Here is a 24,946-nt window from a genome sequence, read left to right as displayed (position 1 = left end):
TTCCTTCCGAGGAGTGGCTGGTGGGTTTGAACCGCCAGCTGTCTGGTTAGCAGGCAAGTGTCTTAGCCACTATGCTACCAGAGCTCCCAACTGAATTAAGACCCTTAACTACAGTACAGCTGATTGGACCTCATGGTGGTAGGCTGCCAACTGGCAGCAATTAATCAACAAAGACAAGGTAGGAGTGGTTACCATAATGGACAGCAGAGTCTAAGAGTAATCAGAGTAGTCCAACTTGTATGGACTTATGGCATTGGCTGCTTAGGCATGGTGTCCCTAGGAATGAAATAGATGGGAAATATACTAAATATTTACATGATCTGTAAAAGTGGAAGAACTCTAGGTCAAGTGAATGGCAGTCTAACTTGAATCACCAGAACAGAAAGTCATGGCCCTTCAATCAATTCCCAGACTTGAGCCAGTTTATAGACCCACAACCCCTTGAATGAAGGGGAAGCCAGGTCCCTCTGAGGAAGGACCTCACTATACCACCAAAATTTTATACTGTTAATCTTTCTTTCAGTCTTTTCCAAAGGGATTTACAACCTTTTATAAGAATGACTTGACTGTTCATTGGGGAAAAGGAAATTGACTTTTTGAGGATTACAAGATACTGGCTCTGAACTGACCCTAATTTCAGGAGACCCAAAACGTCACTGGTCCACCAGTCAGCATACGGGCATATAGAGGTCAGGATATCGATCCTAGCTCTGGTCCATCTCACAGTGGCCCAGTTTATCCTCAAACCCATTCAATAGTGATTTATCCAGTTCTGGAATGCACAATTGGAATAGACATGCTCAGCAACTGGCAGAACCCTCACATTGGATCCCTGACACGCGGAGTAAGGGCTATTATGGTAGGAAAAGCCAAATGGAAGCCATTAGTACTGCTTCTACCTAGGAAAGCCAAAAGCAATACCACATTCCTGGAGGGATTGCAGAGATTACAGCCACCATTAGGATTTGAAGGATGCAGGGTGAATTCCTACCACATCACCATTCAACTAGCCTTTTTGGCCCATGTGAAAAACAGATGGATCTTTGGAGAATGGCAGTGGATTATTGTAAATTTAGCCAGGTGGTGACTCCAGTTGCAGCTTCTGTTCCACAGGTGGTTTCATTGCTTGAGCAAATTAACACATCTCTCGGTACCTTGTATATAGCTTTTGATTTGACTAATGCCTTTTTCTCCATACCTGTTTCAAAGGACCAGAAGCAGTTTGCCTTCTGCTGGCAAGGCCAACAATACACCTTCACTCTCCTACCTCAAGGGTGTATCAACTTTCTAAATTTATGTCATAATTTAGTCTGCAGGTACCTTGATCAACTTTCCCTTCCATAAGATGTTTCACTGGTCCATTACATTGATGACATCATGCTCATTTGACCTAGTAAGGAAGATGTATCAATGACTCTAGACTTACGGGTAAGACATTTGCATGCCAGAGGGTGGGAAATTAACCTGACAAAAATTCAGGCACCTTCCACCTCAGTGAAATTTCTAGAGGTCCAGTGGTATGGGACATGTCAAGATATTCCTTCTAAAGTGAAGGATAAGTTATTCCATCTGGCCCTTCCCACAACAGAAAGGAGGCACAACACCTGATGGGCCTCTTTGGATTTGAGAGGCAACATATCCCTCATTTGGGTGTGATACTCTTGCCTATTTATCAAATGACTCAAAAAGCTGCTAGTTTTAAGTGGGGCCTAGAATAAGAGAAGACTACAACAGGTTCAGGCTGATATACAAGCCACTCTACCACTTGGGCCATATGATCTGGCTGATCCAATGGTGTTTGAAGTGTCAATGGCAGAGAGAAATTTTGTTTGGAGTCTTTGATAGACCCCTATTGGTGAATCATAGCTTAGACTCAGGATTTTGGAGCAAAGCCCTGCCATCCTCTGCAGATAACTACACTCCTTCTGAGAATCACCTATTGGCTTGTACTGGGCCTTAGTAGTGACTAAATGTCTAACCATGGGCTACAAAGTCACCATGCAGCCTGAGCTGCCCGTCATGAACTGGGTGTTGTCTGGCCCAGAGAGTCATAAAGTTGGACATGCACAGCAGCACTCCATCATTAGATGGAAGTGATATATACAAGGTTGAGCTCCAAAAGTACCTCAAGGTTCCAGAAAGTTCCATAAAGTAGTGGCCCAAATACTCATGGTCTCAATTCCTCTTGTGTTACCTTCCCTCTTAGTCTGCACCAGTGGTCTCATAGGGAATTTCTCATGATCAGTTGACTGAGGAAGAGAAAACTCATGCCTGGCGTACAAATGATTCCACATGATATGCAGGTTCCTCCCTGAAGGACAGTGGTGAAGGGAAATGCTCTCAATGAGCAAAACTTTGGGCAGTACACCTGGTTGTTCACTTTGTTTGGAAGGTAGAAATGGTTAGATGTGCAACTATATGCTTCATGGCTGTGACTAATGGTTTGGCTGGATGGTCAAGGGACTTGGAAGGAATATGATTGCAAAATTGGTGACAAGGAGATATGGAGAAGAGGTATGTGGATAAACCTCTCTGAATGGGCCAAAGAAGTGAAGATATTTCTCATATGAATGCTTACCAAAGAATGAGCTCAGCAGAAGAGGGCTTGAACAATCAAGTAGATAGGGTGATACAGCCTGTGAAAACCAGCCATCCTCTTTCCCCAGCCACTGCTGTCATTGTCTAAGGGGTCATGAACAAAATGGCCATGTAGTAGTGACACAGGTTATGCATGGGCTCAGCAACATGGGCTTCCCCTTACTAAGGCTGACTTGGCTACAGCAACTGCTGAGTGATTACGCAATCTGCCAGCAGCAGAGACCAACACTAAGTCCTTGATATGGAATCTTTCCTCAGGGCTTTCAGCCAGCAACTTGGTAAGTAGATTACATTGGACTGCTTCCATAACGGAAAGGGCATTTTGTTCTTACAGGACACTTACTCTGGATATGGATTTGCCTTACCTCCATGCAGTGCCTCTGCCCAAACTGCCATTTGTAGACTTACAGAATGCCTTATTCAATATCCCACACAGCATCACCTCAAGTCAAGGAACTTACTTCACAGCAAATGAAATGTGGCATTGGGCCCATGCTTATGGAGTTCACTGGTCTTACCAGATGCCCCATCATCCTGAAGCAGCTGGCTTGATAGAATAATAGGATGGCCTCCTAAAGACACAAGTACAGCACCAGGGTTGGGGCAGTGTTCTCCAGGAGGCTGTGTATGCTCTAAGCCAGCACCCAATATATGGTGCTGTTTCTCCAATAGCAGGATTCATGGGTCCAGGAACCAAGGGGTGGCATGAGAGTGGCAGTACTCACTTTTACCCATAGTTCTAAAAAAATCCAAACTCAACTGCCATCGAGTTGGATCCAACTCAAAGCGACCCCTCCTTGGGTTTTCGAGCCAGTATTGCTACGGAAGTAGATTGCCCCATCTTCCTTTTGAGGAGTGGCTGGTGGGATTGAACTGCCAGCCTTCTGGTTAGCAGTCAAATAGTTATCCACTCACAAAATGTTCCTTCCTGTCCACAAGACCCTGCACTCTGCTGGTTTAGAGGTCTTAATTCCAAAGAGAGGAAAGCTCCCACCAGGAGACAGGACATTGAACTAGAAGTTAAGAATGGCTCCCTGCCACTTTGGGCTTCTCAAGTCTTGGATCAACAGATGAAGAAGGGAGTAACCATATTGGCTGATGTGACTGATCCTGATTATCAAGGGGAAATCAGATTGATAGTACATAATTAAGGTAAAGAAGAGTATGTCTGGAATACAAGAGATGCCTTAAGATGTCTCTTAGTACTACCATGCTGTGATTAACGTCAGTGGGAAACTATAGCAACCCAATTCTAACGTGACTACTAATGGCCTGGACCATTCAGGAATGAAGATTTGGGTCACACCACCAGGCAAGTCTCGTTGTTTGCTGAGGGCAAAGGGAATACAGAACTGGTGGTGGAAGAAGGTAGTTATAAATATGAGCTATGACCCCATGACCGGTTGCAGAAATGAGGACTGTAATTGTTGTAAATATTTATGTGTGTATTAAATATTTTTGTTTTCTGCACTTATAAAATATACTATGTGTGGTGGTTATATTTTTGTGTCAACTTGGCTGGGCCTAGTTGAGTGGCTGGGCAGCTGGTGATAGTTATTCCCCATGATGAGACTGGCAATCAGCTCCATGGTGGGATCTACCACAAGCAGCTGAGTAGCTGCTTTGGGTATGCAGTCTGCTTCCTGTATAGAAGAAAACCTTGGGAATGGTCTCTAGCTTATGGCATGCTTGGACCCTGCACATAGCCATGTTGTTGTTCATCAGCCTGCCATGCTCTTCTGACCTTGGGACTTGCAATGGACTTGAATTAATGGCCTGCCATGTGGTTTGGTAACATCGGGACTGTGCCTTTATACTTGTCAACCCTGGGTTTTTCAGCCTCAGCAGCTAGCAGCTGTCTGAGTGAAGAAACACCCCTAGCTCCAGTGGGCCGGGGGCAGGAGGCAGAGCTGGACCCTAAGGTTGAGGGGCTCTCACCCAGCCCCTAGAGCCTGGCACTTGAACTTGGACTTAAAGTCTCCAAATTGTAAGAATATATTCCTGTTTGTTAAGGCCATCCCATTTGTGGTATGTTTCCTGTCAGAGTGGCACTAGGTAATCCGAACACTGTGTAAACAGGGTTAGTGCATTTTTGGTTGTACACATTAGTTTTATCATGTTAGGTGCAAATATAACTTTATAATTGTCTTTATTTACAGATTACGTAGCTTTAAGGAGATGTGTCCAGGTGCTAGGTTGAAAAAGGGTGGACTGTGAAGGTTGAGGTTGTATTTAACTTGGCAGGGCCATGATTCTCAGTGGTTTGGCAGTTGTGATGTAGTTGGGCAGTTATGTAATGTTGTAATCACCACCCATGATATGTACTATAATGTAATCAGATCCATGATGGGATGTGCTATGAGAAGCTGATTAGTTGAAACAGTTTCCTTGGGGGTGTGGTCTGCATCCAACATATATGGACATTCTCTGGCAAAGCCCTTTGACTTTTTTGCATGGTCTAGATCCTGCATCTTGCTTGTCATCATCTGACCTCTGGTTCTTTAGACTTGAGCCAGCAGCCTGCCTTATTGCCTACTGGTCTTGAGGTTTGTTAACTTTTGCAGCCTGTGAGCCAGCAGTCTGCTGTCCTACTTGCCAATCTTGGATTTCTGAGCTTCTCCAACTTTGCGAGTCATTTACTTGAGATAACTCTCTACATGTACATCTATAAGCTTCATTGGTTTTGTTTCTCTAGAGAACCAAGCTTAAGACAGAGCACTAGATAACTAAGACACCAATGTTAATTTGAAGATCATACTTTGAGTAGCAAGGTTGTAGATAACATCCTGTAATTTTGTTTATGTTTCCTATATTTATTAAAAAAAAAAAAAAAAAAAAGAATGCTCTAGCTTTTTAAATGCAAACTACAGAAAGTAAAGCTGAGTTACTGTTGAGAGTAGGGTCATGGACTCCCAAAAGACAGAGAATAGAATCTCTAGGAGGGATCTGTGGTTGACAGGGTGTGTAACATATTTGGTAGTGATACCGTACAGCATATATATGGAGCCCTGTATCCCTAGGGTATGTCTGAAGCACAGCATTAAGCATAATGTGATTTTCATTTAGAAGTGAGTAGATACTTTATTTAAAGTTAGATCCTGTAGTTTGCAACTCATTAAGAAAAAGATGAACAACTCAAAAGAAAGTGATGTTTATAACAAACATTTATTGAGCACTTACTGTATTCTAGGCACATAGTGTTTTGCACATATTAATTCCTTTGATCCTCGCAACAACTATATGAGTTAAGTACCATTATTCCCATTTTACAGATGAGAAAACTGAGGCATATAGAGGGTTAAGTACTTTGCCCAAAGTCACGCAGCTTGTAAGTGGTGAGCTGAGATTTGAACCCCAAGCTTTTAACCTGCCTCTCAAGAATAGGCAAAGCACATGAACAGAATTGGTAAATTCAAATGCCTTTTAAACTCACACTAAGTCACCCAGTCTCATTCAATGCTATACTTCAACGATTTTAAGATGCTGAATTTTTACATTGAAACATCTCTGAAATCAGGGTGCGTCTTACAACTGATGACATCTTAGGTTCAATGAAATACAGTAGGAGAAACGCAAAGTTAAACCACCTATCAGATTGGCAGAGAACAAAGTATTCGATAACACATGGTGTTGGCACGAGTGTGGGGAAAGAGGCACTCTCAGAAGTTGTTCCGAGAGTACAGTTTGGCACAGCCTCTGTGGAAGACCATTTGGCATGAACTGTCAAAATTTAAAACACAAACACCCTTTGACCGAGCAATGCCATTCCTAGGAACTAACCCTTTAGAATCTGCTGACCCTTATGAGCAAAGACTTGAGTTCGCCGGTGTACATGACAGCAGCTTGTAATACCCAAGACTGGAAACAAGAATATTCAACAAGAGACAGGTTAAAAAATGATGGTCCATCTTGAGGTGTTACGCAGCTGTTAAAAAGAATTAGGAAGCTGTCTGAGCATTGATGTAAAACTGTCTCCAAAATATAAGTAAAAAAAAGAAAAAAAACAAGATGCATGTCTTATCTAGTGCTGCTATAACAGAATACAAGTAGGTGGCTTTAAAAAACAGTGCATTTTCTCACAGTTTAGGAGGCTCCAAGTTTGAATTCAGGGCCCTGGTTCTAGGGGAAGGCTTTTTCTCTGTCAGGTCTGGAGGAAGGCCTTGTCTCTCTCTTTTTTTCCCCTTTACTTTTATTGTGGTGAAAACCTACACAAGACATTTGCCAATATAACTCCCACATTTACAGCTCAGCAACATTGATGCCATTTTTCATGTTGTACCATCATTATTGCTACCCTTTGGCCCTCATTTCTTTTTAGCATCTGTAGCATCCTTGGTGATTTCCATGTGATGTGACATCTGTCTTCCCCCATCTCTGCTTTTTTGCTTAATCTGCTCCTTGTATATCTCAAGAGATTGACTCAAGATCCACCCGACACTAATACTGTCTCACTAACATAACAGAGAAACCCTTTCCCAAATGGGGTGATAACCACAGCAAGAAAGGTTAGGATTGACAACATATTTCAGTCCATAACTACAGAACTGTGCGTATAATATCCTGCCTTTTGTGGAAAAAGGAATGGGGACAAACAGATGTATCTCTAAGCTGAAATAAGAAACTTCCAAGTATTTTTAAAAAATTGTTATTGAAAATGCACAGCAAAACATATGCCAGTTCAACAGTCTGTCCATGTATAACTGAGGACACTGGTGATGTTCTTCAGCTGGCCGACCATCGTCACCCTCCTTTTCTGAGTCGTTTCACTGACATAAGCCGACTGCCCCTAAGATTCCTGTCTCATCTTTCAAGTTGTTGTTAATTTGATTCTGTATAGTTTTCTGAAACCCCACAAGCTCAAGGCAGACATACTTTACTAATTAAGTCAAACGGTTATTTGGTTTAAAGATTCAGGGGATGTTTTTGGTTTAAGATATAAAGGTTGTCTTAAAGCAAGAATATTGTGGGTTCATCCAGCGTCACTGGCTCTGGAAATACTGGCTGCTATGAGAACTGGAAATTCTGTTCTGCATTTCCCCCTCCTGCTGTTGATCAGGATTCTTCTGTAGAATCTTTGATCAAAACATTCAGTAATGGTAGCTGGGCACCATCCAGTTCTTCCAGTCTCATGGCAAAGGAGGCAGTTAGGAACTTCCAAGGGTCTTATTGTAATGATAGTCCCCAGGGAGGGTGTTATGGATTCACTTATGCCCCCTGAAAATAAGTGTTATAAATCCTGACCTCTGTGCCTGTGCTTACAGTCCCATTTGGGAATGAGTTGTCTTCATTGCATTAAAGAGACTGGAGTAGTATAAGGTGTGTCTTGAATCAGTCTCTTTTGAGATATAAGAGAGATTAAACAAGTGAGTAGGGGAGAAGCCAGAAAGGCAAACCTACTGCCACTGAGTCAGTTCCCACTCATAGTGACCCGAAAGGACAGAACAGAACTGGCCCACAGGGTATCCATGGAAACTCTTTATGAAAACAGATTGCCACATCTTTCTCCTGTGGAGTGAGTAGTAGATTCTATCCACTGACCTTTAGGTGAGCAGCTGAGCACTTTAACCAGTGTGTACCAGGGCTCCAAGCAGAGGCAAGATGGGGGAAGACTGATGCCTAGACACATGGAGATCTCCTGGGAGCCAGGAAACAAGCTGCAGAGACAAGAACGTCCCCCCAGAGCTAACGGAGAGGGAACGCCTTCCCTAGACTGACACCCTCAATTCAGATTTCTAGCTTCCTAAACTGTAAGAAAAGAAATGTTTGTTTGTTATACCCTCTTACGGTATTTGTTATAATCAATACTAGATAACTCTAAGAGAGGAACTGAGAACATCGGTGGGAGAGAAATTTACTCTTCACTCGAGATCAAGGGTTGGTCAACTTTTTTTCTGTAAAAGGTCAGACATAAATATTTTAGGCTTTGTGGGCCATAAGGTCCGTGTTAGAGCCACTCAGCTCTGCTTGTGTGCTGTACTAGCAGCCACAGACAGTACAGAAGGAAGGGATGTGACTGTGTTCTAATAAAACTTTATTAATGGACACTGAAATTTCAATTTCATATGATTGTCATGTGTCATGAACTATTCTTTTTTTCCTCAACTATTTAAAAATGCTCTCGGGCCGCAGAAAAGCAGGTGGGCCACATCTGGCCCGCTGGCTACAGTTGGCTGACCCCTGCTCTGGTCCACTGTGTGTCGCTTCAGGCTTATTCTTTACCTTATACATGCATTATCTATTATGAAAGCTTTAAAATTACCTATTATGTTTAAAAGGGTAGCTTGAAACTTCTGGGTGTATTAATGGTACCCAGCTACGACTGCCAATCACCTGGAAAGGGATCAAAATTGGAGATCCTGGGTAGAGTTGGAGAGAAATGTGGAATAAAACTCAAAATCATGTATCAAAAGCCTGGTCTGATGGAGACTGGTGAAATCCCTGCGACCATGGCCCCTACTCACCCTTTAGACCTGGAACTGAACTCACTCCTGTGGCTTAGGGAGCTCTGGTGGTATAGTGCCTGAGGCACTTGACTGCTAACCAGAAGGCTGGCAATTCAAACCCACCAGCCACTCTTCGGAATGAGGGTAGGTTGGGCATTCTACTTCCGTAGTGATACTGCCTCGGAAACCCAAGGAGGGGTCGCTATGAGTTGGATCTGACTCTACAGCAGTGAGTTAGGCCTATAAGGTGGGCATTTACACCAGGTAGGTACACTCCTTAGAAAAATCAATCACGGGAGATAAAAAGGGCAGTATTTGCATAGGGAGATAGCTCAGAGGGCAGGAATGCATACGTAATAAAGACAAACTGAGGGAGGCAGTGGGAAGAGAGCAGTTACATTATGAGGATTCCAACCACCATCAGGAAACAAAATGTGTGCAAACTGTTGAATGGAAAACGAATTTGCTCTGTAAACTTTCGCTGAAATCACAATAAAAAGTGAAAAAAAATTTTTTTTTAGGTGTATTAAAAGGGGGGCAGGGGCTAATCTTGGAGGCCAGTGCTGTGAGGCATGTATCCTGCCCTCTGTGATGGTTAATTTTAGGTGTTAACTTGGCTAGGCCATGGCACGCAGTTACTTAATGGGCAGCCTTGGGGCTGCTGGGGTTGGTTTGCGAAGAGGAAATTCTGCCTCAAGACTCCTTTTTAAAGACGCCATGAGCTCCTCTCAGTTGCTAGCCTGCTGGCCTTCCTTACACATTTCAGACTTTCCAGCCCCCACGATCTTATAATCTAATTCCTTAAAACAAATCATCATATGTACACTAACACACTCTCTCTCACACACACACACACACCCCCTATTGGTTGTGTTTCTCTGGAAGACTGTGGCTGATACTTCCTCTGAGGGTATCAGACTCAAGATATCAGTCGGGTCCTGAGAGGGAAACAAGACATTGGGTCTGAAAATCCGGTGTCCCCTGTGCTGCCGTCTACCCCACTCTACCACCAGAGAGCAGCAGAGAGCAGTGCTAACTTAACTAAACCCAGGCCCACCCCACACTAGCCAGGTAGGTGCCAGGCAGAAGTTGAGCCACATAACTTTCATTCTGCCCACAAAAACCAAAACCAGAACCAAACAACTCACTGCCATCGAGTCGATCCCGACTCACAGCAACCCCTCCTTGTGTTTCCAAGGCAGTTATCACTATGGAAGTAGATCACCCAATCTTCCTTCTGAGGAGTGGCTGGTGGGCTTGAACCACCAGCCTTCTGGTTAGCAGTCAGATGCCTTAGGCACTACGCCACCAGAAATAAGCCAGTATTTTAAAAATCTGTACTTCTGACTCTTCTTTAATCGGGGGATGTGAGTAGCAGCAAGGAGCTCTGGTGGTATAGTGGCTAAATCATTCGACTGCTAACCAAAACGTCAGTGGTTCAAGCCCACCAGCTGCTCCACTAGAGAAAGGTGGGGCAGTCCGCGTTGGTACAGATTTACAGCCTTGGAAACCCTATGAGGCAGTTCTACTCTGTCCTAAAGGGTCACTATGAATTGGAAGTCACTCAATGGCAGTGGGTTTAATGGGTGACTGGCAACTGCCCTTTGGGCCCTGATGCCTGCAGGTCACCTGGGCCCCCCACATCTACTACTCCCACGTGTGCTATTTTCTGAGCACACACACTCCTTTCTTGCCACATGCCTTATTTCCTTCCTCCCTGGGGACAGGTACTAAAGTGAAAAGGGTTCTGCCACCTACCAGCTGTGTGACCTTAGGCCTGTTACACCACCTCAGTTTCCTCATCTGCAAATGGGGCCTAATAGTACCCGCATCAGAGCTGCAGGACTGCTGGCTGCCAGCCAGTGCAGAGCTCTCTGGGCAGTTTGGCTCACGGTCAGTGTTCAGGAGGTATTAGCGTCTCCCCTGCCTGACTTCACAGCCTCGCGTTTGCAGTCCCCCAGTGCTCCCAGACCTGATGCAGAACATACCTCTTGCCAGTTTTGAAAAGTACTTTCCAGCCCACGGGGCTCAGAGCACCGAGACAGTCTGGGTCTGAGGCTCGGCTCTGCCATTACTATCTGCGGAACCGTGGGCAAATTACAGGTTTCCCCTGCTATCCAAAAGTAGAGCATTTTAACGAAACCTTTCGTAAGCTGAAATGATGTAAAGTGAGAAAGCAATTACCATTCATTTAATATGGGAACAATTTTTGAGTGTTCCCAAACCCCAAAAATACCCTACCAAATCATACAAAGGAAGATAAAACCTAGAATAAACTAACATAGTGTTCAGACACAGTTCAAAGCTATGGCGGCTTGACGCGGAGTGTGGTTCCTGGGGAAGGAGCTTGGTGACACCACTGCTGCTGCTACGGGTGCACGCTGCCACTGTAATGGCCACTGCTAAACACGAGCTCTGCTTTTTGCCTTTTTTCATAAAAGTGAAGTGGTGTAAAGCAAACTTCTGACAAGTAGGGGGCATTTGTGCTGAACTCTGGATTCAGGCTGCAGGTCTTTGCCAGCTACATGGGAACTGACATGAGATACCCTGCCAGGGCCGGGGGGCAGGAAACCAACCCCTGCAGCTCCAAGGCTGCCCATCTAAAGAGTCTGGCTGTCTGCCCAGCCACAGTCCTCCTTCGGTAAGCATACCTTTATTTTTCTTCTGGGGCCACCCTTTGCTCTTCTGAGCCCATGCCTTGGAAAGGGCTGATCCTAGCCCTACAACTCCAGATTGACATGCTTTAGCCCTGGCCAATCAGAACACTTCACCACCCTGAGGAAGGTGATTGGCTCATAGGCCAATGAGAGCCTTGCCCTGCCACTTTTGCTCAACTACTGAAGGGGCAGGCTCTTTCCACTGAGATTGCCAAATTGGTCCAATGTTAAGTTCAAACTCAGACAAAAGCACTGCTAGACAGAGATCAAGCTCTGATAAGTCACTTGAGCCCCTGGGACCTGCCAAACCTTGTCGAAACCACTTCTGGAATTTTCAGTTGCATGAACCATAAAATTATTTTAGCTATTAATTTTTGCTTCAGTTACAGTTTTCTGTTACTTAGGAGTTCTAATACCCCCTTCCTTCCATGGTCCCCTCAGGCAGTTATAAATGAAAATTCTCAGAACTGGGAGGTCTTAGGTGATACAAATGGCCAGCTGCCAACTGAAAGGCTACCTACCCAGAGACACCTTGAAGAAAGACCTGGCTACCTGCTGAAAAACCAGCCACTGATAACCCTATGGGACACGGTTCCACTCTGACACACACACGGTCACCATGAGCGCTGACTCCACAGCAACTGGTTTTGGCTCAGCAGTGGGCGAAATGTGGAGGAAAATGAGGCTTATGAGCCACGTCCAAACCAAAGCCCTACCTACAACTTTTCTAAAGACAGTCTATTGTCATTTCCCTGTCAATCCCACGAGGATTTCATTTTCTAACTAACATTGCAGAAACTATCTAGCCCCTGTTCACTACTGAATCCCAGTGCCTAACACATAGTAGGTACTTTTAAATTACTTATTCAGCGAGTGAAAATTTGCAACATCCAGTCGTTCCCCACTTGCCTTAGCCTGACGTTCGGGATGTTTTTCCAGCCTCGTCTCCTCCCATTTTCCCTTCACTCACTCTGTTCCAGTCACACTGGGCGCCCTGCTGTCACTGCTCCAGGTGTGTTCCTGCCTCAGGGCCTTTACACTTGCTGTTGGCAGAAGGCCTTTTCCCCCAGTTAACCCCATCTCTTCCTCTGGGTCTCCATTCCAGTGTCCCCTCCTCAGAGCCCCTCCCTGCTTTTCTGATGTTTTCCTTTCCGGTTTGATTCTGCTTACAATTCACCACCTGTATTTCCAGGGCCTTATTATGTTTATTGTTTCTCTCTCTCAGGGAGCTAAAATGCACCAATGCAGGTCCTTGTTGGTTCAAGGCTGCACCCCTCTGGCCAGCCCAGAACCTGGCACACACCCTGCAGGTGCCAAGGAACATCAGCTGAAGGACTTCCCCAGTAGGGACTAGCCTTCAGTATCCTCTTCCTCATGGCCTCCTGCATGAAGACCCTTCCTCACCAAATCGGGGGGCCTTCTGGAGTGTCGGGAGCAGATAACATTAATCCAGTCTCAGGTGGCCAAAGGCCCACCCTGAGCCCAGTGTTGAGGAGTCTTGAGAGTGGGGCCTCACCTCTGGACTCTCTTAACATGTCCCGCCGACATGAACCAATCAGGAAACACCGCAAGGCAGCCAAGGTTAAGTAGACTCTTGCTGCTTTGTTATAAATATATTATGTACATCCAAAACATGACATTAAAATATTACTCCGTTACAGAAAAGATATTAAGGCTTTCTATTATTTACATTAAACAAGCAAGCACCTTTAAAACAAAACAAAACAAAACAAAACAAAAAAAAAGCCCCACTCTTCCTTCCCTGACATACCCCTGTCCAGAGTGTGTCCCATTGCAAATAACCAAGACCCTTGACAGGGCTGTGCCCTGTGAAGACGACATCCTCAGACCGGAAATAGCAGCTCTGTCTGGAACCTTGTGGGCAGGCAGGTCGGGGCTGGAATGGGGTCTACACTGGGTCATGGAACTCCGGCCTCTCCTGACCACCTGACCTCAGAGACCGTCAAGAAGCTTTGCTGCTCACCCACCCCGGCTCCAGGGGCAGTTCACAGGGCCAGCTCCATGGACACTCAGGTGGGCCAGCGGCTCCCTAGACCACTGGGGACAGAAAGGACTTGATGACCCCAATGCCAGCCATACACACAAGGGCTGCCCAGAGGGTCGAGGGGCAGCTGGCATGCAGGGGTGGGTGAGCAGTGTCCTCTCCACCCGGGGGCTAGGGGCAGCTCCATCTCCTGCAGGTCTGAGGCGTGGCAGGCAGAGCTCAGTGGCTGGGGAGGGGCAGAGGAAAGAGAACGGAAAAAGGAAGTGAATATCAGTGGCTCAAGTATTCTGTGTCACGAGGGGGTGGGCTGGGGGCGCCTGGACCCAGCCCAGGAGGCGTCCTCTCCATCGGAGGGGCCAGCAGCGAGGAGGCTGGAGTTTGGCAGATGGCTTCGGTTTGAGGGGCTGGGGAAGGTTGGCAACGAGGTGGCAGGCCCAAAGAGTTACTTGATCTTCTGAGCCCATTTCATGTCATCCGCCCGAGGCTTCTCGCCCGTCAGGCCCTGGATGATGTCCTCCAGGCGTCGCCAGAAGCCGATCTTCTCCAGCGGGTAGTTGAGCCAACCTGCAGGGGAACAGGCATTGGGGGCTGAGTGGGGGTGGGGCAGTCGAGGGGATGTTGGGAGAGCTGGCCCTGGCTGGGGCAGGGGGCATGAGGAAAGCAGAGGGTGGGGTGTCGGGACCCACCTGCCGTACTCACCACTCAGTCCCAAGATCACTCTGCAGGGACCACTTTGCTTAAGCAGCACCCTAGACCTGCATGGGGGCTCTGGTGGCATAGTGCCTAAGGCATCTGACTGCTAACAAGAAGGCTGGCGGTTCAAACCCCCCAGCCACTCCTCAGAGGGAAGACTGGGCAATCTACTTTCGTAGAGATACTGCCTTGGAAACCCAAGGAGGGGTCGCTATGAGTCAGATCCGACTTGATGGCAATGAGTTTGTTTTTTGAGTTTTAGACCTATCATGTCACCCTCTCGTTTCTTTATAGCCTTTACCACACTCTGTGATGGTCTTCCGTAGTTCACCATTTCCCTGTTTTGTGCTGATCTCTGCTCCAACCCCTAACTAGAATGTAAGTTCCAAAAGGCAGCAACGCTGTGTTCTTCCATTGCCTTATAGCCAGTGCCTAGTACAGTGCCTCAGAATGTTGTTGTCAGAGGCTGCTGAGTTGATTCTGACTCATAGCGCCCCTACAGGGCAAAGCAGAACTACCCCGTAGGGTTTCCAAGGTTGTAACCTCTATGGGAGAGGATCGCCATGGAGTGGCCTATCGGTTAGCGGATGAGTGAGTAATCATTGCATCACCAGGACCCCTCTGCCTGGCAGGAGTAGGTATTTGATACATATTGCTAATAATTTTACTTATATAATGCTTATAAACAGTCCCCTGAATGAAACAAATCTATCTTGGAGGAAGTGCAGCCAGAACACGGCTTAGAAGCTAGGACAGCAAGACTCTGTCTCACGTACTTTGGACGTGTTGCCAGTCCCTGAAGGAGGACATCAAGCTTGGGTAAGGCAGAGGGTCAGCAAAAAAGAGGAAGACCCTCAATGAGATGGACTGACACAGTGGCTGCAACAATGGGCTCAATCAAACACAGCAAGGACAGCGCAGGCCTGGGCAGTGTTTCGTTCTGTCGTACACAGGGTCGCTATGAGTCAGGACCAAGTGGACGGCACCTGACAACTCCCACCACGAGGTAGATACTATCACTAGTCTTGTTTTCCACATGAGAAGATGGAGGATGTCAGAGGGGTCTCTCAATTAGAAGGTGGCCAACCCGGATTTGAACCCAGGTCACTGCGTAGCTAACCGATCTTCCCAAAGAGCCTCAACTGTAACTCCTCCGCCTGCCCTAGAGGTAGCGCGATGTTAGGATGAGGCCACTATTTTCTGTGCCTGTCAGCTCTGACTTCAGAGAGTCTCAGCTTGCTGAGGACCTAGTATGCCCCAACCACTTGGCATCTGCTGCCCTGCCTTCCCCACTGCAGCCCTGCGAAGGTGGCACGCGGACGCGGCAGCTGCAGCCCTGTTGTGTGGATGAGAAAAGTGAGACCCAAGAGGGCACACGTGGAAGAGCTGGGATTTGAACCCAAGTCAGCCTAACTGGCCCCGGGACACGTGCTCACCTCACCTCATGTCTTTGGCACTGGCCCACTGACTGCCAATGGCACATGACTGTCCTTACCATTCCTGGAGGCTCGCAGTGGGCGTGTTCCTGCCTCAGGGGCCTTCACACCTGTTGTCTGCCTGGCCTGATCTCTCTGGAGGGCCCCTGCCACACTTCTTTCAGATTTCTGCTCTCACGATCCTGCCCCTTAGAGAAGCCCTCTCCAACCTCATAAACAGCTGCCCCCGCCCCCAGCCCCTTGCTCTCTGCCTCCCACCCTGCTTTGTTTCCTTCCACAGCACTGACCACACCCACATTCTGTCACCTCTCCTGTGCTCTGCCCTTCACTTGCTCCCTCCAGCCACACTGGCCTTCTTGCTGCTCTGAAATGAGACACACAGCCTCAGGGTCTTTGCACCTTCTGTTCCCTGTCTGGAATGCTCTCCCTCACCTCCTTCAGGTCTTTGTTCAAATGTCACTGCCTCAGTGAGGCATTCCCTGACCAGTATTTAGAAGAACACCCCCCAACCCCCAAATCCTTGCTTTATTTTCCTCCATAGCAGTTAGTGTGCCAGATGGACTATGCGCTCCATTTACTACCTGTCTCTCCCACTAGGTGGCGCACGTCACAGAGTATGGAGTTTGCCAGTTTTGTTCAAAGCTGTATCCTAAGCAGTGCTGAGCACATAGTAGGTGGATGGGCGGTTGGAAGCACAACTCCAGGAGGCAGGGTGGGGAGGGGCGTCTATCTCACAAATTGTATGCTCTCAGCACCCAGAGCGGTGCCTGGCATACAGTAAAAAAACAAAACCCCAAAACCAAATTCACTGCCTTCGAGTCGGATTTGACTCATAGCAATCACTCCTCGGGTTTCCGAGTATCTCTACGGAAGTAGATTGCCCAGTCTTTCCTCCAAGGAGTGGCTGGTGGGTTTGAACCACCAGCCTTATAGTAAGCAATCAAATGCCATAGGCACTACGCCACCAGAGCTCCCAGCCTAGCAGGTGCCCATAAACGCTGTTCTACGATGACCTCCCAGGAAGGCAGGGTCTGGCCCTGAGGGTGGAGCTGGGATGGGCAGGGGTGGCAGCACCTGTGGTGATGCAGAAGTAGGTCTCGTGGGGCGAGACGTGGTGGATGCGGTGGTGTTTCCGTGGCAGGATGACGTGCCAGTCCTGCAGGAGGGTGACCCACAGTGGCAGCCCGAAGTACGTGTGCGACCACTTGTGGATCTGGTTGGTGAAGGTGATAAAGATGATCAGGCAGAAGATGAAGCACTCCCAGGGGTACAGCTGCTCCAGGGCTTCTGCAGGGTGAGAAGGTGCCCGAGGGGCACATCACAGGGGGTGAGGCCCACCAACAGCCTGGCCCTAGATATGACACCCCACCCCACCCCACCCCACCCCACCCCACCCCTGGGCAGCTCTTGCCCCAGGGCAACACCCAGCAGCCTCCTGCCAATTTCCCACAAGGCTTCAAGCAAGCTCAGGCCCCATCCCCTGCTGCTAGGAGCTCTGGTCTCCCCTTCTGCTCAGTGGGCATAAGAAATGGTTATGCATGTGGGTTCCGGTCTCGGCTGGAACTGGGTTCAAACCCTGCTCTGACAGCACTAGGCTGTGGGAGCTTGGGTTGGTGACTTTGGGTCTTGGGAGTCTCAGTTTATTCATCAGTGAAACGGGGCTAACATCATGTGCCCTGGAAGCAGAGTTTGAGACGGTGATTCATGTGCATATGACCGACTGAGAGTGTCTCTCTGGGAACAACACTGCAGGGAGGGAGGACTGGGCAGGAGAAGCCTGATCCATGGGGAGCTCGGGAGCGGGCATGGCCCCCCCGAGCCAGCCCACCCGGATGCAGGGGGGCCTGTCTCCTGTCCGACTTTTTCAGACGCTGGAGACTCTGAGCTCCGGCCAGGGGCGATTCTCTGGAGCAGGGAATTCCAGGCCACAGAAATTTACGCATCTACCCCCAAGGTACTTGGTCAGAGAGGACTATTCCCTGGAGAAGGATGTCATGCTTGGTACAGTGGAGGGTCAATGAAAAAGGGGAAGGCCCTCAATGAGCTGGACTGACACAGTGGCTGCAACGATGGGCTCAGGTATAGCAGGGATCGTGAGGCTGGCGCAGGACCGGGCAGTGTTTTGTTCTGTTTGTGCCTAAGGTCGCTATGAGTCGGGGCTGACTCGACGGCACCTAACAACCACCATCACCACCATGCCCAGGGAGGCTGGCGCAGGACCGGGCAGTGTTTTGTTCTGTTTGTACATAAGGTCGCTGTGAGTCGGGGCTGACTCGACGGCACCTAACCACCACCACCTCCACGCCCAGGGAGGCTGTGTGAAGACCAGTGAACTGTCAGGCTGTCAGAGCAGCACCTGGCATGGGAAGGACTTCTCTTCCCCACCTTATGATGCCAGAACTGAGGCTCAGAGAGGTGAAGTGATTCACTTTGAGGACAACAACAGAACGCAACCACTGCTGTGGAGTCAGACCTGAGTCATAGCAACCCCTCCCTGGGTTTCCGAGGCGGTATCACTACGGAAGTAGGTTGCCCAACCTTCCTTTGGAGGAGTGGCTGGTGGGTTTGAACCGCCAGCCTTCTGGTTAGCAGTCAAGTGCCTTAGCCACTACACCACTAAAGCTCCTCCTACTTCGAGGACACTGCCCACAAAATAGGGAGGCCAAGATTCGAACTCAGGACTATCTGAGCCCACAGCCTATATTCTTTCCACTGAGTCATGGCAGCAAAACCAAAAGTCCTCAGGGCCAGGTAGGTAATGTAAATGAGCAAGGTGGCTGGGTATGGGACAGCAGGGAGTAGTGGGCACAATGGAAAATTAAGAGAGCATGCATCCTGTCTGAAGGGGGCAGCCACAGCTCAGCTCCAGCCCAGTGAAGCCAGGTGGGAATAGCGGCCCAGGGTGACTAGCTCAGATTATTCAAGACAAGCTGGATACGATTTTTATGTCAAACATCCAAGTTAATACGAAGCCAACTAAGAATTTCTTAAACCCTGTGAAGGGCCACAGCTGCACAAGCCACAGAGGTTGGGGCAGACTCTGTCCCTGACAGTCCTATTCCAGTCTACCACCAGCTGGCATGCCTTACCAAGGCTCTGGGTGCGGAACTTGTAGGCCATGTTTAGCAGTGGCAGCAGCGTCACCAGGCAGTTGTCCCCATTGGTCTCAATGAAGTCGTGCCGTGTGATGGCTGTCGGGTCGATGTGGTGCTCCCGGAATGGTCGGATGAAAGCCTGGGGTACAGGGTGGGGTGGGAGTGGGGACAGAGCCCAAGCAGTCATCCCATGGTGGTCAGCCACTCTCTCTGACATCCTGGACACATTCAGCTCGGGCCCATCTCCCTGTCCCTGGGGTGCCCAAACATTCTCACCCTGGGCTGACACAGATCCCACCCAGCCTTCAGGGGCTGGGTCCAGCAGCTACAGCAGAAGATTGGTGGAAATGACCCTGGCAGACACCTTAGGCCGGTTAATGCTCTTCTATGGGCCTCAGTCTCTATCTGTGCTGTGAGGGGGCTTGGAAACCATCTCCACGCTTCTCCCCTGCTCTAAGATAGTCAGGCACCTCTTGGTAACAGGCTGAGACCTCTCTGCCTCCCCACCACCCAAGCCCCTCCTTCTGCTAACAGCCCTCCCCCTTCTCTTACTCTGTCGTTGTTGTTGCTATGTGCCGTGGAGTCAGACCCGACTCATGGTGACCCCTCCTTGGGTTTCCCAGGCAGTATCACTACTATGGAAGTAGATTGCCCCTTCCTTCCGAGGAGTGGCTGGTCTCTTACTTTAAGTGGTTCTAATAGGGTTAATTTCACCATCTAGCTAAGAGGTGAGCTTGTGACTCAGGCCTGGCCTATCAGAGCATTCCATCCCCCTGGCCACAGCAACTGGCTGAGGGATGGGCATGTGATCCAAGCTGGGCCAATGGAAATGAGCCCTGGGACTCTGGCTATAACTATGGGAAAGGAGGGGTCCCTTGGTGGCATAAACTATTAGCCGCTCAACCGCTAGTCAGAAGGTGGGCAATTTAAACCCATCCTGAGGTACTTCGGAAGACAGGCCTGGTGATCTGCTTCTCAAAGGTCACACAGCCTTGGAAACACCATGAAGCAGTTCTGTTCTGAACACATGGGGTTGTCATGAGTCAGAAGTGACTCGACAGCAATTACCACCACCACTACTGGAAAGGAGAGGCTCTCTCTCCACTGGGCTGACTGAGCTGGGAAAAAGGACGTCTAGGGCAGCTGAGGGGCCATCTTGGCCCCTTCATGTGGGGAAAGCCTGCCTGACAGTGAAGCCAACAGAAAGGAGAGCAGAGACAGAAATGGAGAGAGACTGAGTCTAAATAACATCATGTCTGTCCTACTGGATCCAGCCATACCTGAATATGGCTCGACCCCTGAAATTTTCAGTTACATGAACCAATACCCTTGTTTGATTCAGTTTGGACTGATTTTCCGTCACAACAACAACAACAAAATCTGACCAATATGAGGTAAAATTCAATAAAACCAAACAAGAGTGAGGAGCAACGGGTGCACAGAAGAATGCAGCCCCCAAATTCAAGGTGTTTTGGTGAGATAAGCACCTATCAGAATCTCTCTGACCTACTGGGGCCTGATGCTTTTCCTTCCAGAGGATTCTAGGGGATTCCTGGTCCAGTTTCAAGGATGGGGATGGGGGCAGGCTGGACCGAAGTTTCCATCTCCCAGACAGGAAGAGACTCAGAGCGAAAGTGGACTCACCCAAGGTCATGCAGCCCCAGCTCCTCCTGGAGGAGGCGGGCTGGGCTGCAGGGCGGGGTCAGCATACGCACCTTCCCCACAATGGGCAGTTCCACGGAGCCCCATGTGTCGGCACCCCAGTGCACCAGGCCAGACAGGAAGTCAGCGATGAGAGCCCCTACAACTGTGGATGAGGAGTGGGTGAGCCGGGGGTGGGGAAACACTCACAGGACACCCTGCCCACCCACAACGCTTCTGGCCTCGACTGCCCCTTTATTTGCTCCGCCCCATCTGCTTGGTGAGTCTGGAGGGAATAAACTAAGCATGCTCAGCTCAACCTTTCTCCACTACAAGCTGGCCTCTTTTCTCTCCGTCCTACCCCCGCCCTGCTCCACAGGGGCAAGCCCATTCTGCTCCAGTGCTGCCGGGGATGAGATGGACATGCCAGGTTTCTTCCGGGGTTTGGTGCCAAGAAGTACCCTGCCTCCAGACAGAAGCCACACCCGCTAGCCTAGCTTTCCTCAGCAATCAACACAGTAATTCAGCCTTTGGCAGCTGTGTCCTTGTGTTTGTTCTCAAACTGTTCAGAACTGTGGTGGGGAAGTGGGGTGCTGGTTACTGGGTCACCTCAGAGACCCCAGCACCACTGACTCACTTGTGGGTTCATTATAACAGAGATTAACAGCTGGGCTCTAACTCCAGCTCTGCCACTCACTAGCTGAGTGACTTTGGCTATGTTACTTAACCTCTCTGTGCCCCAGTTTCCTCTCACTACTGAGCACTTCCTCAGGGCCAGGCACAGTGCTCTACATGCTTGGTCCACCTGAATTCTCATCTGTTGGGACGCTGGTACTACTTTTATTTCCACTTCACAGAATCTGAGGATCAGAGAGCAGAAGTGAGCGGGCCAAGGTGACACCAGTGGCAAATGGCAGAGGTGGGCTCTCTACCTGCTTAACCCAATCTAACCCAGGAGAATACACGAACACCGTCACACACATAGGCAACTAAGGCCGAGTGGACAGCCACCTAGAACCACCCCATCACTCTTCCCCCAGACGGCATCCCAGCCTCTCTGTTGGTTCATTTTCTTCCTTTGCAAACATGCGCACGCCTGCCCTGAGACTTTGCATTTGCTGTTCCCTCTCCTTGGAACACTCTTTCCTCCATCACACGATGCCCTCCCCGGACACCTGGTCTAAAGTGGCACCCTCCCGTCTTCTTCCAGCACCTTCTATCTTGGGCCCTGCTTTTTCTCCAAGCACTTATCACCTCTGACTTCTTTGTTTACCGACTCTCCTGTTAAGAACATCAGCCCCACAAGGGCAGGGAGTTTGGTCGGCGTTGTTTATGGCTGTATATTCCCAGCTCCTGGCACATAGTAGGGACTTAGGAAATGTTTGCTGAATTAATCAGTGTAGAACCCTAAGTACAATGCTTGGCACATACTGAGCTCTTGCTACTTGTTTTGTTGCTGCTATTGTTACTCAGTCATTTAATCAACCAGTCAACAGTCCACAAAGTCCTGCTGTGGGCCGAGCTCTAGAGACAAAGACACCTCAATCAGACACTGACCTCACCATCATGGGGGGAGGGAATGAGGGGAGATACGCACAGGACAAGGGCAGCGTTGAGTGATCCCAAGTGCAGTGTAGTCTTCTGACTTTAGCCACACCCCTTTCCCCATGCCCTCCCCAGTTTCCTTGAATGAGGTCGTGTGAGGCCCAGGTGGGACACTTAAGGGCTCTGCGTGTCTTGCTGGGACTCTCAGCCACTCAATAATGGGCAACTAGGGCCTTGGGGCAGTGTGGAGGCACAGAACAGAGCAAGTCCCCAGTGGGCCCTCTGGGGAGTGGGATTTCTATGTGCGGCTCACTGTGGACACCTGCGCCAATGCCAGAGGCCCAGGGGCATCCATGCCACAGACACCAAACACAGAGGAAGGACATGCAGGGACAGCCGTGTGCAGGTGCCTGTGCGTTCCTGGTGACAAGGGCGGAAGGGGACATGCAGCAGCGATACCGGCTGGCATGTGGAAGCCAAGGATGGGCTGGAGGAGGTCGCCCCATGGGTGGCTGGAGTTAGGGAAAGGTCAGTGCCCAGCAAAGGCCTGAGGACCTGTGTACCCAGATGCCTGCCCTGGGCTGGGCAGCCTCACTCCTCAAGGTGGGTGAGTGGAAGCCTGGGGCTCCTGCCCTTGCCTGGTGCCCCCTTCCCTACGGTGCCTCTGTGGCTGCTGATCCTCAGGGGAAAGGGGCCCAGCCCCCAGGGGTGTTCTCAGTCACCTCCTACTGCTGTATTTCCTTCACAGTACCCGTCACTTCCTGTAATAGTCTCATTTACGATTCCTACTTCCTGGATGAGGAAATAGGTTCAGAGAAGTTAAATAACTGTCCCCCAGTCACACAGCTTGGAAGGGGCAGTGCTGGGATGGTGTGGTGGTTATGTTTCTGTGTCCACTTGGCTGGGCCTGGTTGAGTGGCTGGGCAGCTGGTGGTAGTTATTCCCCTGAGACTGGCAATCAACTCCATGGTGGGATCTACCACAAGTAGCTGAGCAGCTGCCTTTGGGATGCGGTCTGCTTCCTGAATATAAGGAAAAGCTTGGACCCTGCATGTAGCTGTGCTGTTGCTCAGTAGCCTGCTATGCTCCGCCGACCTTGGGACTTAAAAATGGACTTAAGTTAATGGCCTGCCATGTGGTTTGGTAATATTGGAACTGTGCCTTTTTACTTGTCAACCTTGGGGCTTGTCAGCCTCAGCAGCCAGCAGCTGTCTGAGTGGAGAAATGCCTCTAGCTCCAGTGGGCTGGGAGCAGGAGGCAGAGCTGGACCCCAAGGTTGAGGGGCTTTCACCCTGCCCCTAGAGCCTGGCACTTTGAACTTGGACTTAAGGCCTCCAAATTGGAAGAATAAACTCCTGTTTGTTAAGGCCATGCCATTTGTGGTATGTTTCCTGTTAGAGCGGCACAAGGGAACCAGAACAGAATTTGGTACCGAGAGAGTGGGTGTTGTTCTGACAGATACCTAAAATGTGGAAACAGGAGTGGAGTGAGTCCTTGACCCAAGACCCCGGCAGAGAGACCCTGGCATATGGCATGAGAGATGGCAGGAGCCAAGTCCAGAGACTGGCATGAGAAGAGCAAGAGACCGGCATGAGAGACAATGGTAGCAGAGCCAAGAGAACTGGCATGAGCCAGCAACAGCCTTACCAGCCCACGGAGGAGAAAGCTTGATGCCTTTGGTTCGGTGGCTTATTGGCAGAGTGGGTTGCCTTCGGGCATTAACTGATAAAAGAGACCAGCATGAAATGGAGTGGCAGGTTGGCCAGCCCACAGAGCAAGAAAGCTGAGTGCTTTCTGGGCAGGGTTTTCCAGTGGAGTGGGTTGCCCTCAGGCATTAATCGGCAAGCAGAGAGACCAAGGAAACGGAAGCAGAGCTGCCTCAGCCTCAAAGGGTAGGACCATGGCCTTTGGGGGTGGAACCACCACAGCCCCCTAGGTTTCAAAGAGCCAGGCCTTCACCAACTTGCTTCTGGAGTGTGGGGCTGCTCGTTTGTGTGAGCCAGTGGGATGGAGCCACAGCCGCTGCCCAAGAGTGAGGGGACGGGGCTGCCATGCCCAAGAGGGAGAGGAACGGGGCCCGCCAAGCCAAGGGGGTGAGGTCAGCACTTAGAGGAACTGGGGGACTGGAGCCACCCAGTGAGGAGATCTGTACAGATGCCACCCAATGAAGGTCTGTACAGATGCCAAGTTGACAAGGGGTGGAATTGTGGTAGTCATGTTTGTGTGTCCACTTGACTGGGCCTGGTTGAGTGGGTGGGCAGCTGGTGGTAGTTATTCCCCATGATGAGACTGGCAATCAACTCCATGGTGGGATCTATCACAAGCAGCTGTGTAGCTGCCTTTGGGATGTGGTCTGCTTCCTATATATAAGCAGAAGCCTTGGGAATGGTCTCTAGCCTATGGCACGCTTGGACCCTGCATGCAGCCGTGTCGTTGTTCAGCAGCCTGCTATGCTCTGCCAACTTTGGGACTTATAATGGACTTAAGTTAATGGCCTGACGTGTGGTTTGGTAATATTGGGACTGTGCCTTTTTTACTTTTTACAACCTGGGGGCTTCTCAGCCTCAGCAGCCAGCAGCTGTCTGAGTGAAGAAACACCTCTAGCTCTAGTGGGCCGGGAGCAGTAGGCAGAGCTGGACCCTAAGGCTGAGGGGCTTTCACCCAGCCCCTAGAGCTTGGCACTTTGAACTTGGACTTAAAGCTTCCAAACTGTAAGAGAATAAATTCCTGTTTGTTAAGGCCATCCCATTTGTGATGTATTCCTGTCAGAGCGGCACTGCTAGAACAGACAGGAAGAGACGTGTCTAAATCAAACAAAAAACCCACTTTCACT

At 49.3% G+C, this 24,946-nt stretch overlaps 1 protein-coding gene across 1 annotated transcript in view; it reads right to left on the bottom strand.

Annotated features, from left to right (window-relative positions):
- The window catches only part of LOC103194895 (plasmanylethanolamine desaturase), a 105,301-nt gene that overhangs the window by 60,075 nt on the left and 20,280 nt on the right, over positions 1 to 24,946 (bottom strand). The window contains exons 3-5 of the mRNA XM_042780633.1: positions 20,643 to 20,734; positions 18,922 to 19,066; positions 16,907 to 17,119 (exon numbers count right to left, since the gene is read on the bottom strand). Coding sequence (XP_042636567.1) covers positions 16,907 to 17,119; positions 18,922 to 19,066; positions 20,643 to 20,734 — 450 coding nt within the window. The remainder of the gene's footprint in view (positions 1 to 16,906; positions 17,120 to 18,921; positions 19,067 to 20,642; positions 20,735 to 24,946) is intronic.

The sequence above is a fragment of the Orycteropus afer genome, unplaced genomic scaffold, assembly GCF_000298275.1.
Source record: "Orycteropus afer afer isolate SDZICR_OR568_19922 unplaced genomic scaffold, OryAfe1.0 scaffold00049, whole genome shotgun sequence".
Lineage (NCBI taxonomy): Eukaryota > Metazoa > Chordata > Mammalia > Tubulidentata > Orycteropodidae > Orycteropus > Orycteropus afer.
The sequence above is the reverse complement of the archived record's forward strand: the minus strand, read 5'-3'. Positions and strand labels throughout refer to the sequence as shown.